Here is a 14794-nt window from a genome sequence, read left to right on the forward strand (position 1 = left end):
TGTCACCTAAATAACATAAGAAATTATCTATTTCGTTAGAAATCATATTTTCAGACGATATTTTAATCATACATGCAACACCATTTCGTCAGGCAAAGCCAAATTCTGTTGAAATTATATGTTCCCATTCACATAGTACATAATAGGCCTACCGTTAGGGCCTGTAGCGGCCATTTTGACTTTCAAAATAAATTATTTATCACCTACCTGGCAGAATAAATGATATATCTTGTTAGAAATTATGTTTTCAGACAATATTTACTCTTAAATCACACTTAATATATGTATTTTATGGTGCTGACTCCTGTGAAAATTGGTTTCCAAGATCGATTATTCATAATACAGCCAGTGTCTTTGGCGGCCATTTTGAAAGTCAAAATACAGTATTTAACACAAACATGAAACCCGAATAATATATTTCGTTGAAAATTATATTTTAAGACAGTATTCCACTAATTTACCACAAAAACATGCGTTTTAGCGCCCACCGTGTGATTGTTTCTGTCCTCTCTCACATCGTACATCATACTTTTAGGGCCTTAGGTGGCCATTTTAAATATCAAAATACAGGATTTATCACACACATGACGTGCTAAATAATACATTTCGTTTTAAAACAATAATGTTTTTAGTCAGTATTCCACTTGTTTAATCTTAACAAAATGCATTTTAGTGCTCACTCTTGTGATTTTTTGTCCCCATTCACATTGTACATAATAGTGTTATTGCTTTTGGAGGCCATTTTGAATATCAAAATACAGGATTTATTACAACAACATGACATAACAAATCTTTAGCAATCATGTTTTCAGACATTACTTCACTCATAGATCATATTTACTTGCATTTCAGTGCTCACATTTGTGAAAATTAATTTTCCCCATTCATATTGTACAGGGATCTGTGGCGGCCATTTTGAATATCAAGAAAATAAATATTTTGTCAAAATCGTTTTTTTTTCTGATATTATTTCACTCCGGCAGCACAATTGCATGTATTTTATAGCCAATGTGTGGACAATTTTATGATTTTCATGGGTAATTTGAATATTTTGGATTTTGCCAATTTACAGAAAATGCTCAAGGTTACACGAGTGGCATCATTCAGATTCGGAATCAGCACCCTCGAATTGACAAGAAACCATAAAAAAACATTGTATATCTAAAAAACCAAGGTTCGACCCTTTCTATCCTGGACTATAGGACGGACGGATTAGCAGTAACTATCCAAAACGTGCATCATTGTGACCTCAATATTGTAGTTAAAGCGGCCGCGCACGCACACACACACGTGTATAAATATCGCGAAGTCATAAGCTAAACACGTAACTCACTTCCGATCATTTGGAAAATTGAAACATTTCTTTTGAGACATTTTGCCAGATGCGCCATCTTCTGCTACCCCTTCCTTTCATGTATGCCAGTGTTAAAGAAAGTTCAAGTTCTATTTCTCTATTTCTTATTTCTTTCTCGGTCGAGGTCGAGGAGGAAGGGTGTGGGTTGGGGGCAAGTGCCCCCAATTCCCCTCCCTACACTAGCTCTATAAATTCTGTGTAATGATTTGTGATGAATTTTTACGTTGCATTTTATACAGACAAAAAGTAAATAGGTCTCTGGACTTTGGTCTTTATTTGTTACTACTCTATACTCCAACTATAGTTACTGTAATTGACTCTTAATTGTTGAAGAATCATTCATATCTTTTTTTAATCTGCTAATCAAATATGATAACTTAACCTGTACATTTTATGATTTCACAGATATCACGATATTTGATGGGGTATATAGTCCCCAACTAACCCTATTCATTACAGATCACTCCAGATTACTCAAATAGCAACTTTTATCTTCCTCCGGTTTACATTCTGTCTGCATTACGCAACAGCTCATGGACGAATTGCGTCCTAAGAATTTCCTGAACCATTTCTATATCAATTCATTATTCTTTGTAACATCCAATTCATATTCAAATGTAGCCGTATTTTTTGAGGAGATATCAAGTGTTGCAAGTTTGAAAATTTTTCCCCTCTTGGTCCAAATTCATAAAAGGTGCAAAATATAAATGTTCAAAATGTCTTCTTCAAAGTTCTTCGTTTTGTCAATGATATCTGGAACACTATCGGCTCTGCTGGCAACGCATGCTGGAACAAAATCAATACTAAGCTGCTTGTTTGGTGAGTTATCCCGCAAATCTGAACGATTTATCATTTCAATAGAAATTCTAGTGTTTACATCATTATTAATATATTCATTAATAGTGAGTTTTTGTTAATATGTAATTCAATGTATACGCGTATGTTCAATGATCATTGAAAACACCAAGCATAATTTTTTTGTGGATATGGGATCTTTTCCAGTCGTGTTTAATTTTTCTTTGTCCTTTACCTTCACTGAACTTTTAACCAGCAGGATGGTAATTATGTGTCCAACTAGTTTGGGGCAGTATTTTACCCAATTCGGGAAGCATATTGTCCAGTAAGGTTAAAAAATAATCAGCAATTACTTTAGAATGGGCAAATTTGTCATTACACTGGATAAATAAAATAGGCCAAAAGAAATGCCTAATGAGGGTTGTAAACATAATTACTTTCATTGAGCATTTTTACCCAATATTTGTTTAGAGTGTAGTTTGTTCCTGACGACGTCATTGGCATTATAACCACCTTTTACTACAATTATTACTATTACGGCTGTTTTTAATGGCTTTACCCCCTTTTCAGGATTTCTTGCTGCTCTAGTTTTCTGTATCTCTCTCATGTTCTTGTGGATTCTGACCCTTCGTCCATCTCCTCGGCAAGGAATACTATCGGTTCTTCGTCAGCTGTATTTCGCAGGCACCTCTTACATTAGAGGGAAGTATCATCTCCGTGAACTAAACGCAGCCTGGAAGAACCCTCGACTTGCTCAGGAACAGTTTCTATTGAGGATTCTCAAGGATAATGGGGACACTGACTATGGAAAGAAGTTCCAGCTGCAGAAAATACAGAGCGTTAAAGAGTTCCGAAAACGCCATCCGTTGACGACTTATGAAGATTACAAACCCTACGTTGAACGTGTAATGGCTGGAGAGCGTGGCGTCATGACCCAGGTTATCCCGAACGCCTTCATTCAAACTTCCGGTACGACTGGTCCTTCAAAGTATTTTCCGCAAAGAGATCATAGGCTTACTTTGCGAAGATGGCTGGATGTTACATTTGCCAATCTGCACGAAGTATGCCCCAAGATCGGACTGCTCCAGAGGAAAATCTTCCACTACGTCCAGCCGGTGATGTCTAGGGCAGAAAGCGGAGGAAGCATCAGGACAGGCATTTCATTTTACGAAGACGGTTTTATGGCATCCTGTTATACGACACCTCCCGCAGGTTTCCGTATCCAGTCTTTCAAAGAGGCCAATTACATCCACCTTCTGTTTGGTCTCCTTAATCCAAACGTAGGGGTTTTCTGTGCAGTTTTCCTTGGCGCCATTGACAACTTGATGCAGCAGCTTGAGCAATGGTGGGAGGACATCGTCCAAGATATCGAACATGGAACAATCAATGAGAAGGTGCAAATTAACGATACAGCCATTCGAACATCGCTTGAAGTAGCTCTTGGTCGTGGTCATCCGGTGAGGGCGGGCGAACTGAGATATCAGTTCAAAAAAGGATTCAATAGCATTATGAAAAGGGTTTGGCCAAACCTTGAGGTGCTAGTAGCGGTAGATAATGCTGGAGTCTGGCCAAAGTTAAAAAAGACATATGCGAACGGTAGGTGACAACCACCAGTATTTTTTTGATTTTCGTTTGATGCCAATTCTAACTCCTACCGTGGCAGCCCAAATCTAAATCTTAGTGAATGTCGTCCCATAGCTAAACCAAGAAGACGTAAAAAATGCCGCTGGGTCTTTCACATATTTTTTTACTATGATATGTGTTCATAAATGTGTTAGCATCATATCATGAATGATCGTCACATGGGTTGGTTCAACTTGGTTGACATTTATTAAAATAAAAGTCGTAATTACTGAATGACACCACAGTTATTACCTCAGTGAATCCGACTGCATTCCGATAAAATTATATTTCTGCCAATAAAAAACAAAATACTGGTGGGATTGGAATCATTAACGTCCGCATGGCAGTATCATACCTTGCATATTGAACCGTTACCATGTCTCTCATTCATGTAGGTGTTAAACTTGTGACTTTCGCATATGGAACCTCTGAAGGTATGCATCAAGGGTTGTCGCCCTGGATACACGATGACAATCACGGCATAGCTTTCTGGATCACAAGTTCCTTCTTCGAATTCATCAAATTGGAGAACTCGTGAGTATAGGACTGTTGGGTCTTTATTGATAAAGTTGATGACGATGATATTGATGGTGGTGATGATGATGATAATGATGATGTTGATAATGTTAGATGTTGTTAATCATTTAGTAATACCCGTTGCAAGAAGCATACCAAAGACCACTTGAAGATCGGCACTTAATTGTGAGACATGTGAATGATTTAGGAACCCAAACGAAACATGTAAATGATCGCAAATTTGCGGCACATTTTTTTTTTCATTTGTCACGAAACAGGTATTATGCTAAACCAGTATGAAGAGAGCTCGACAATGATTTAAAGAAACGGAGATTATTGCATGTGCCAACATGGCCAATGATAATAAACATATTATATTCTGCGTCGGTTACAGTAAAACAATTAGACAAAATAGATATAACAATATAACACAAACCGTGGAGACATCAACTTAATCTATTAAACATAATATGTGTTTGTTTTTCTTAAATATTCAACTATCAGGCATGAGAGTCAGCCTAAAACTTTTCTCATCGACGAACTGGAGATCGGGCAGGCGTACGAGATCGTCTTCACCCAAGATTGTGGTCTCTATAGATACCGGGTAGGAGATGTCATACGGATCACCGGATATCACTACAACTGCCCCATATTTGAATTCATGTATCGGTAAGTAGCCCTTCCTTAACAAACAATTGCAATTGATCGAATCAATTTGACCTATGGAAAAACTAATAATGTCATAATTCATTACATTATCTAAGGAAACAATATCAATTTTGATTGAAAAGGAACATAATGATTTTGAAGAAATCTTTTATTTGATTTTTTTTGAGCGGCGCCTTCGGCGCCGCTCAAAAAATACTTTGTCAAGTATGCCTATATATTAGAATTCCCTTTGAACGAGCATACCAATTTTAGCTGTTGGGCTCCCAGGCGCTCAATGGTGATGGTTGAAAATGAACAGCTCAAGACGGGTCCCAGATTTTTCGGCTTTAATCGTCATAATGAGTACCATTGTTACCACCGTTATTATAGTCACAATGATCATATTATTATCATTCATTACCATGACCACCACCATTAAAAATACTACATCATTATCACCATCATCATCGCCGCCATCATAACCGTATAACCAATATCAACATCTTCATTACTATACCTTTACCACATCATCATCACTACCACCACCATCATCACCATTGTACGATCACTTCCATGATCTTTATCATACTCTCAGCTCATCATCAACATCATCTTCACCACCACCACCAGGTCTGACCACCACCACCACCACCAGTTTAACACCAAGTTTGGCATGATCTTGACCACACCTTCACCACAGCATCACCATCATCATCGCTACCAGCACCATCATCACGATTGTACCATCACTTGCATGATCGTTACCATACTTTTAGCACATCATCACCATCATCATCACCACCACCAGCATCAGTATAACACCGAGTTTGCCATGATCTTGACCCCATCTTTATCCCAAAATCATTAATATCATCTTCAACAGCATTATTGTATGTGAATAGACATCCCCGAAACGACAATAAGTTGCAAGGTATGGTTCTGTGTACATATCCAAAATAGTAATTTAGTCTTCAAAAATAAAGATTTAGATCGATAACCAACCCATCTGCAAAAGTAATATTTCTTCTTTATACTATCAAAGTTTCAGGTTGTAATTTTGGATGTTTTCAGTTGTTGAAATATTTTCATATTGTTATTCAATGTATCATGTTTTTTTCTACACGATAGTTTGGGGTTAATTCTGAACTTGCGTTATGAGAAGATGAATCAGGTTATTCTAAAGGAGGGCCTCCAGTCGGCTGTTGGACAGTTCACTGGCGTTAGGCTAGTCGAGTACGCAGTGGCTGAAAGCAAACTTATTCCGAAATCATCACCAGGTATATTTTCATATTAACCTAGTCTTGAGACGAAATGAGGATTGATCTAGTATGGTGGCGATGTTGAGTTTGATATTAGTGTGTCCGTCCTTTTATATATATCGTCGTTTTAACAATCCTCTTTAAGATATATTTTTGTTGTTTGATTCTGACAGTCTTCAAACCGGGCTACCTCATCTGATATTCATGTAATATAATAGTAGTGAATATTATGTATGTATTGTGTGCATGGGTAGGTGTTCATGGGATATTAACATGTTTGTGAGTGTATGGTTAAATGTGTGTGTGTGGGGGGGGGGGTGGTACTGTCATCTTTGGAAATCATACAAAGTCATGTACCTTGAGCTTCTAACGTCTTAATGACTATGGAAATCATAAATAAGAATAGCAATGTTTTATTTACCAAGGGTAGCCACTTCAGTTAGGAAACTGCTCTACCAGCGGGCCCTGCGTAACATAGTATGTTATAATTACCCTTCTCCAATCTGATTGCCGAGCGCCATGCAGGAAAGCTGACTCGGCCAGGGATCGAACCTACGACCCCCCCCCCCCCCGTTCATGAGACGGACGCTCTTTCATTGAGCCACCATTTCCACCATTTCACCTAGCTCTGCACTATTTAATATTGCACACAGGATTTGGTGTTCCAACAAACAATGGGTCGTGTGGTATAGTCGTTAGAGCATTGGACTCATAACCGTAAGGTTTTGAGTTCAAATCCCAGCTCTGCTATTGTCTCCACTTTGATAACAAGACCCCGAGAGTAATTTATGTCGTCTATATGGTCGGCCACTGTGTTTAACTTAGACGTAAAATGTCTCATAGGTAATTAGTCATGTTCCAGCTTGGCATTACACCAGCAAAAAGCTGTCCTGCCGAGTTCCTATGGGAGTTACCATACCTAAAACAGAAACAATTATTTATTCAACATTATTTTCTCCTTATTACATGTAGCATCTGAAGAGACAGAAGACATGCCGTATTACGTGATATTTCTAGAATTAGGCCACGTAGGAAACTCATCTGGACACGGAGACAACAAAATGACGAAGGTTAATGAAATTACAACTGCAGTGAGTCATGTTTTTTTTCTTTGAAAATTCAGTCAGATTCACAAAACTGTTACTGATAATAATGATGATACGTGTATAAGTTTAAGTAATGCACATATGCCCTAGAACTAAATCTTTGGAAAGCAAAATCACGAATCGGATGTACCTGTTAGGTCTGTGCAGAAACGATCCCTGATTCACACACGTGTGCTGTATGTAAACTTTTTTCAATTAATTAATATTAATTGAAATTAACCATGGTCCAATGATGATGATGACAATAAAAATGAATAATAATGATGATGATAATAATGATAATGATGATGATAATAATAATAATAATAATAGTAATAATGATAAACCTTTCCCACTTATTTTTAACTCCCATATGAAGTATTACTAATGCAGATAACATTCATCCAAACTGAAATAAATTTAACAAAATGATGAATAAGAGAGAATTATCTAGTATTTTTTTTCCTCTGCTCTGTCGTCTTCTCTATCAGATCGATAATGCGCTACGCGAGCGTAACAGCGACTACCAGAGACTGCGGAGAGAGGGCGCTATTTCACACCCTCGCGTTTACATCGTGGACACAGGCACGTTCGAAGAGCTAAAGCAATACGTGGTGAATACTACAAGCACGACTGTCAACCAGTACAAAGTGCCCCGGAGAATTCGTACCGTTAATATTCTTAACTTTATGTATGGTCACGCGACAAGCAGCCCAACAAAGGAAAAATAATAATCTTCTTGGATCTTAGATAAAACGGAGTGTGTGTCCTTACCCATGATAAAGATTCAAACTGATGAATGGTAGAGTCACATGACGAAACCGACTTCAATCCGACTGTCCGGATAGCCGTTACAAACATCGTTTTAGGTTTGGTGGTCCGGAGTCGATTTTGCTTTTGTTACTGTGGCATAAAATAGTATCTTAACTCGGTCCTATAAGTGTAGTCTAGTTGGTCCTTAATTAGGCCCATCCTTCCACTGATAATGGCGTTATGTTACGGAAATCCCGTTCATAGCCTATTGTATGCATGGTATGTGGAATGACAGTTTCTGAATAATAAACATGTTCAATTCCCCCTAATTATTTGAATGTAAAACGTTTTCCTTGAAACTCCAAATCGTCATCGGAAATTTTGAAAAACTTACGTTTTTTTTTCGTCATGAATGTCATGATTGTCATTTTTTTCAAGCAATCTGCTTATGATGACAATCCTTCTCCTGCAAATTGTGAATATCATATAGTTAATCATTTTTGTCTGAAATTATCTTTTTAATACTCTTTATTTATGATTCATGCCAAAAATGCTAGCATATTATGTTTATTATGTTATGAAAAATGTATTATTCAAATGTTATGGATGCAGAAGAAAACAATAAATCAAATCAAATCAAACTGAAACAGGAACAAGTAGAAAGTTTGTGATACTGGTCTAAGGTTATCAGTTGGATGTATCACGGTTTCTACTCCGAAATATCATACCATTGCCTTGACCTATATATAAGGATATTGATATTTCCAAAGTCCACCTGGAAACAATAGCCTTGGTTCATCTTTTGCCTCTACGATGTCTACCGGCAGCAAAGAAGCGTTATAAGCGCTAAAGGGGCATTGACAGTAGGCCAAGTCACATCATTGCGATTGTATTATCGCCACCAACACCACCACCTCATTATCATTACCACCACCATTAACACCACCATCACCACCATCCTCGCCACTATCAACACCACCACCATAACCATCAACACCACCACACCACCATCCTCGCCAATATCAACACCACCACCATAAACATCAACTTATGATATGAGGCATCGCTGTGACAATTGTAACCAAGCGCCTGCATTTTTAACGCTATGAATAGCAGCCGGGACGCGAAATTATTTTTCCCAATGCAATGCCGGACCCCAATATAAATAATTATGACTTGCGTCTTCGGAATAATAGTACGCATGCGCGTGGACTAGAAGCCTAATGCCTATGTATGGGTAGACCTATTGGTAATTTGAGGGTGCTGATTCGTTCGTGGCAACGTGAACGCGAACGACCATAATTAATTCTGTAAAGGTAAGTCCACGCGCATGCGTACTTATATTCCGAAGACGCAAGACATGAATATTCATATTGGGGTCCGGACCTGCGGAAGGAAAAATAATTTCGCAGCCGGGATTTTTTTTTTCTTGTTCATTTGCCTTTTAAGTTGACGTCTTATGCAACCTGTTACGTACAGCTGCACACCCCGGCATGCCTACATAATGAACTTCAAACGCCTCTCTAGTTTAGTTTGTGAAACCTTCACGAAACGGGTTTCTGTGTCATATTTGTTTATCAGTCGTGTCAGTATAAGGCTTATTATGAATTTCGTATAAAATAAGTGGTGACAAGAAATAATCAAGTTTATTGATGTTATTTCTTCTAAATTATTATCATGATTATATCTTAACATTTTTTTGTGAACGTATTATTCATAAATCAAATGAAGTATGCTGGACTAATGTTCATGTTGTCATTATTTTCTGTGTCTCTTGACCATACGATGACTGTACCATATTAATGGATGTTGGTACTGGTGGCGGTCAATTTAACATTCATTTTTGTATATTTAAATCAACGAGGTTCATTCTGTTACAAATTATCGGTTCTTGGTATTATTTTGGGAGCGTACTTGATCTTTAATTAAATGAACAACATCATGGTATTTGTATTGTAGAAATTGATCAAAAGGTAATGTAAATTGGAGTATCATTGTAAATATGAAAAATTATAGAGGAAGATAAATGAATTGAATTGAAACTTGAATTAAGCTCAACAATTTAACAACAGAAACGCCAGTATTAACCAATACCAATACCAATACCAAAATGGCTTGTCTTATTATTTAACAATTAATGCTATGATTGCAATTCATGCTACACAATCCTTGAAGACGGTCTCTCACTGAGCAGGCTGCACGAAGAGTGTTTCCGAACCAAGCGATTTGAGATTTTACCAAAGCACTAATAAAATGTCTAAAGATATTCGTTAAAGATTGTCGGAATTTTTTTTTTATAAAGTGTCACAATGAAGGCTGTGAACGAAATTAACTTTCTTAATACGTTTTACGAACCTTGGCAAAATTCTCCAGTTCACTATACGTTCCTTCGTCTGCTGCTCAGCACTGATTTGTCATTTGGTTTCTCACACGCGCACACACACATACACACACACCCTCACACACACACACACACACATATATATATATATATATATATATATATATATATACATATATATATATATATATATGTATATATTTATTTAAATAAAGCACACAACAAATCACATGGACCTAATATATATGGGATTATGAAAAACTCTCTGGTTTATTTTATTTTCTTTTTACGTGGTACTTCCAGTTTCACCAAAGTCTGAGTAGCTGAGTGTGGTGTACAATATTATTTATTCGAAGATAATCTAATATGATGAATAGAAATTTCCAAAGCTTCAACCAATATACTTAGTAATAAAAAACAGCATGAACCAAACAATACTATAAAACATGACGTAATAATACACAGCGACAATGTCGTGTAATGTATGAAACTCATAATCATCACTTGTAGAATGATGCAATTCGTTTTTATTGTGTGACTGCTCAGCATAAAGAGGTATCTTAAAATATATATATTTATATATATATATATTTATATATATATTTATATATATATTTATATATATATATATATATATATATATATATATATATATATATATTTATATATATATATTTATACATATATTTATATATATATATATTTATATATATATTTATATATATATATTTATATATATATATATGTTTATGACCAATGAAACAAAATGAAACAATGTGCAGTGAATCCATGAATGGTAGCAATTTTTTCCCACAACATTAACAGCTCTGTAAATTTACAATCGAGTACTTTTATTTTCGCATTTCTTTTAGTTTTCTAAGTGTTGTTGATTTCCAAAAAACAACAACAACTGAATATGAATGTATGTTAAGGGGCATTTAACCCGTTGTCGGAATTATGCCATAGTCATATTTTTGAATTCATAGTTATTTAACATATTTATCTCGTGTCCTCGAAATTGAAAACTTTTAAGAATTGTTGTTATTTCATGAAAGTATAGCTTTATTAAGCATAGATTTTGCAAAAAAAAAATGTTTATATGGATTGTAAAATATTAACATCTTGAAAAAAGAAGAATGGTAACGCCTAAATAACCTCATTTGGGTTTCGAACGTTTATTCGGAACAAACCGAAAACATTTGTATAATCTACAGAACAGGTATCTATTTCCCAAATAACTGGTATACAATTATCTCAATTATTATGTGATGTGCAGTTCTTTTATATTTAAGCACGATTTGAGAGTGTGGAATAGTCCCAGTCCATTCGTACTCATTTTACAATGTTTTAGTTCTCCGATTGAGATACTTACATAGGGTAATGCACTTTCATCGAGTATAGTAACGACTGCACCGCACTTAAATCTTTCATAGTATACAGTGGTACGGTTTTAGCATGGTCTGAGTATGTTTCTCACAATAATAATAATGATAATTGGCATTTATATAGCGCTTTATCAAGCTACTACTGCTCAAAGCGCCTTACAATTATTATTACCCGGTCCCTGGATTCATAGGATTTCAGGCAGCCTGTTAGGCGCACACTTGCTAAACCAACCACAATGGCGGTTGTTTCCTACCGGTACCAAATTAGCACCTGGGTGAGAGTGGCAAAGTGTTGATTGACGCCTTGCCAAAGGACGCTAGGCCATGGTTGGATTTGAACACACGACCCTCTAACAAGGCGAGAGTCAGAACCGCTACACCGCGGCGCACAGTGGGCCAGAATGAGTTTAAAGTGCGCCAAAATTATATTCTGCGTTATATTTTTACTTTAACATATTGACTACGGGTAATTTTGGGCGTAGAGTCGACTGAACCTAATTTAAAGCCGATATGACGTCACCTTGATACCAAATTTTGATTGGCTACTTAAAACTTATCTGTGAAAGGACAAAATACGCTAAACAATGTTTAGTATATAAACTTTGCGTTATGTCTTACTTTATGATTGACCAGAGTGAAAGTTGGTTTATGCTTCTCACTTTCATAAACAGTGTGTATGAGATCCTGAAAATAATTTTATGGCATCAAAACGATCATTTATTTAGATATAAAAATACTTTAAAATCTTTAAAATATCAATAGTGCTTTATCAAGCTGTGTTGACTTTGGGTAAAACGCAGAGTATATACCACTATGAGGAGGGTTTTGGCTGAAATTATTCTACAAGTAACCTTTAGCTCTGGAAGAGGGATGGGTAGCCCTTATATGCGTTATCAACCTTCATTTTGTTTACATTATGCCCGGAATTCATGTCATTTTCATGGAATGGAAGGGGAATCATCCTCGCCGTGCAAAAATGAACGGCAACCCAGGTAACAAGCCAACGTTGGCTCCACGTTGGAAACTTGAAAGTCGTTGGACGTTGGGAAAACTTGATGGATTAACGTTGAATCGACGTTGGAAACTAGTTTGATGGAAAGATGATGGACAATCAACAATGACACGACGTTGGCAACGTTGGAAACTTGTTAGTCGGAGAGTTGTTGGACAGTCGACAATGTCACAACGTTGGAAACACGTTTGATTGGATAGTTGTTGAACAGCCAGCAAAGGCACAACGTTGGCAACGTTGGAAACTAGTTCGCTGGAAAGTTGTTGAACAACCGACAATGGCACAACGTTGACAAAGTTGGAAACTAGTTTGTTGGAGATTTGCTGGACGGTCGACAATGGCACAACGTTGGAGACTAGTAAGTTGGAGAGTTGTTGGACAGTCGACAATGTCACAACGTTGGAGACACGTTTGATTGGATAGTTGTTGACAGCCAGCAAAGACACAACGTTGGCAACGTTGGAAACTAGTTCGCTGGAAAGTTGTTGAACAACCGACAATGGCACAACGTTGACAAAGTTGGAAACTAGTTTGTTGGAGATTTGTTGGACGGTCGACAATGGCACAACGATGGAGACTAGTAAGTTGGAGAGTTGTTGGACAGTCGACAATGTCACAACGTTGGAGACACGTTTGATTGGATAGTTGTTGACAGCCAGCAAAGACACAACGTTGGCAACGTTGGAAACTAGTTCGCTGGAAAGTTGTTGAACAATCAACAATGACACGACGTTGGCAACGTTGGAAACTTGTTAGTTGGAGAGTTGTTGGACAGTCGACAATGGCACAACGATGGAAATTAGTAGGTTGGAGATTAGTTGGATAGTCAACGATGACACAAGGTTGGCAACGTTGGAAACTAGTTCGATGGAAAGTTGTTGAACAACCAACTATGGCACAACGTTGTCAAAGCTAGAAACTAGTTCGATGGAGATTTGTTGGATAGTCGACGATGGCACAACGTTGGAAACTGGTAGATTGGAGATTAGTTAGATAGTATACAATGACACAACGTTGATAAAGCTGGAAACTAGTTAGATGGAAAGTTGTTGAACAACTGACACTGGCACAACGTTGGAAACTGGTAGATTGGAGATCAGTAGGATAGTCGACGATGACACAACGTTGGCAACGTTGGAAAGTTGTTGAACAACAGACAATGGCACAACATTGGAAACTAGTGTGTTGGAGATTTGTTGGACAGCCAACAACGTCACAACGTTGGAAACGCGTGTTTGATTGGATAGGTGTTGAACAGCCAACAAAGGCACAGCGTTGACTACGTCGGAAACTAGTTCGATGGAGAGTTGCTGAACAACCGACAAAGGAACAACGTTGGAAACTATTTTCTTGGAGATTTGTTGGACAGTCGACAATGGCACAACGTTGACAAAGTTGGAAACTAGTTTGATGGAGAGTTGTTGAACAACGGACAATGGCACAACGTGGACAGCGTAATTGGAATAGTTTATTGGACAGTTAACATTGACACAATGTTGGAAACTATAGTTTGTTGGATATTTGTTTGACAGTCAACATAATATCCTGGCATAATATACACAGTGTTGAGAACGTTAGAAACTGGTTCATTGGAGAATTGATAATTGATAAAGTTGGCGGAGTACAGCAAGTCTGCATATGCCGACTTAACCCAAGACAAGACAAGACTACTGGCATAATTTCCAATGGGGCCAAGGGGGGGGGGGGGTCGATCAAGTAAGTTTGCTTGTCTATCCATGTCACCCTTGGTATCCCCCAGCAATAAGGGGAAAAGAAATCGAGAGAGAAGGAAAATAATGGGAAGGGAAAGAGGAACTAAAACTAAGTCTAAGGGGAAAACAAAAATAAAGATGGGGTAGAATAGAGAGGCTGCATGCACCTGGGGATGCAAATGTGTCGATTAATATAGAAAATAAAGAAGAAAAACAAGAAAAAAAATGTAGTTCAAGACCAGAATTTCCAGAAACGCCCTCGTCGATCCTTTGCAGCTGGCAAGGCCTTTCACAGTAAGTACGAGATATGT

General features: G+C 37.3%; 1 protein-coding gene across 2 annotated transcripts; it reads left to right on the top strand.

The window, feature by feature from the left end:
- Window positions 1–1809: 1809 nt before the first annotated feature.
- LOC129279949 (uncharacterized) lies at window positions 1810–9770 on the top strand. Of its 2 annotated transcripts, XR_010296312.1 has the most exons (8): window positions 1810–2173; window positions 2720–3745; window positions 4168–4306; window positions 4793–4957; window positions 6065–6213; window positions 7168–7286; window positions 7772–9110; window positions 9350–9770. XR_010296312.1 is itself a non-coding variant. In XM_054916009.2 (7 exons), exons 1-7 carry the CDS (start codon window positions 2062–2064, stop codon window positions 8009–8011), a joined length of 1950 nt encoding a protein of 649 aa, XP_054771984.2. In that variant the 5' UTR covers window positions 1810–2061; the 3' UTR covers window positions 8012–9770. The 2 variants fall into 2 exon arrangements, 1 of the variants encoding a protein (XP_054771984.2); XM_054916009.2 differs by having other exon boundaries at window positions 7772–9770.
- The last annotated feature ends 5024 nt before the right edge of the window (window positions 9771–14794 follow it).

The sequence above is a fragment of the Lytechinus pictus genome, chromosome 17 (genome assembly GCF_037042905.1).
Source record: "Lytechinus pictus isolate F3 Inbred chromosome 17, Lp3.0, whole genome shotgun sequence".
Taxonomy (NCBI): Eukaryota; Metazoa; Echinodermata; class Echinoidea; order Temnopleuroida; family Toxopneustidae; genus Lytechinus; species Lytechinus pictus.

Excerpts from the sequence above, each read along its gene's own strand:
- LOC129279949 (XM_054916009.2), top strand. The coding sequence starts at position 2,062 with ATGTTCAAAATGTCTTCTTCAAAGTTCTTCGTTTTGTCAATGATATCT. Across the intron at positions 2,174-2,719 it reads AATACTAAGCTGCTTGTTTG|GATTTCTTGCTGCTCTAGTT; the intron begins GTGAGTTATCCC and ends CCCCCTTTTCAG. Across the intron at positions 3,746-4,167 it reads AAAAAAGACATATGCGAACG|GTGTTAAACTTGTGACTTTC; the intron begins GTAGGTGACAAC and ends TCATTCATGTAG.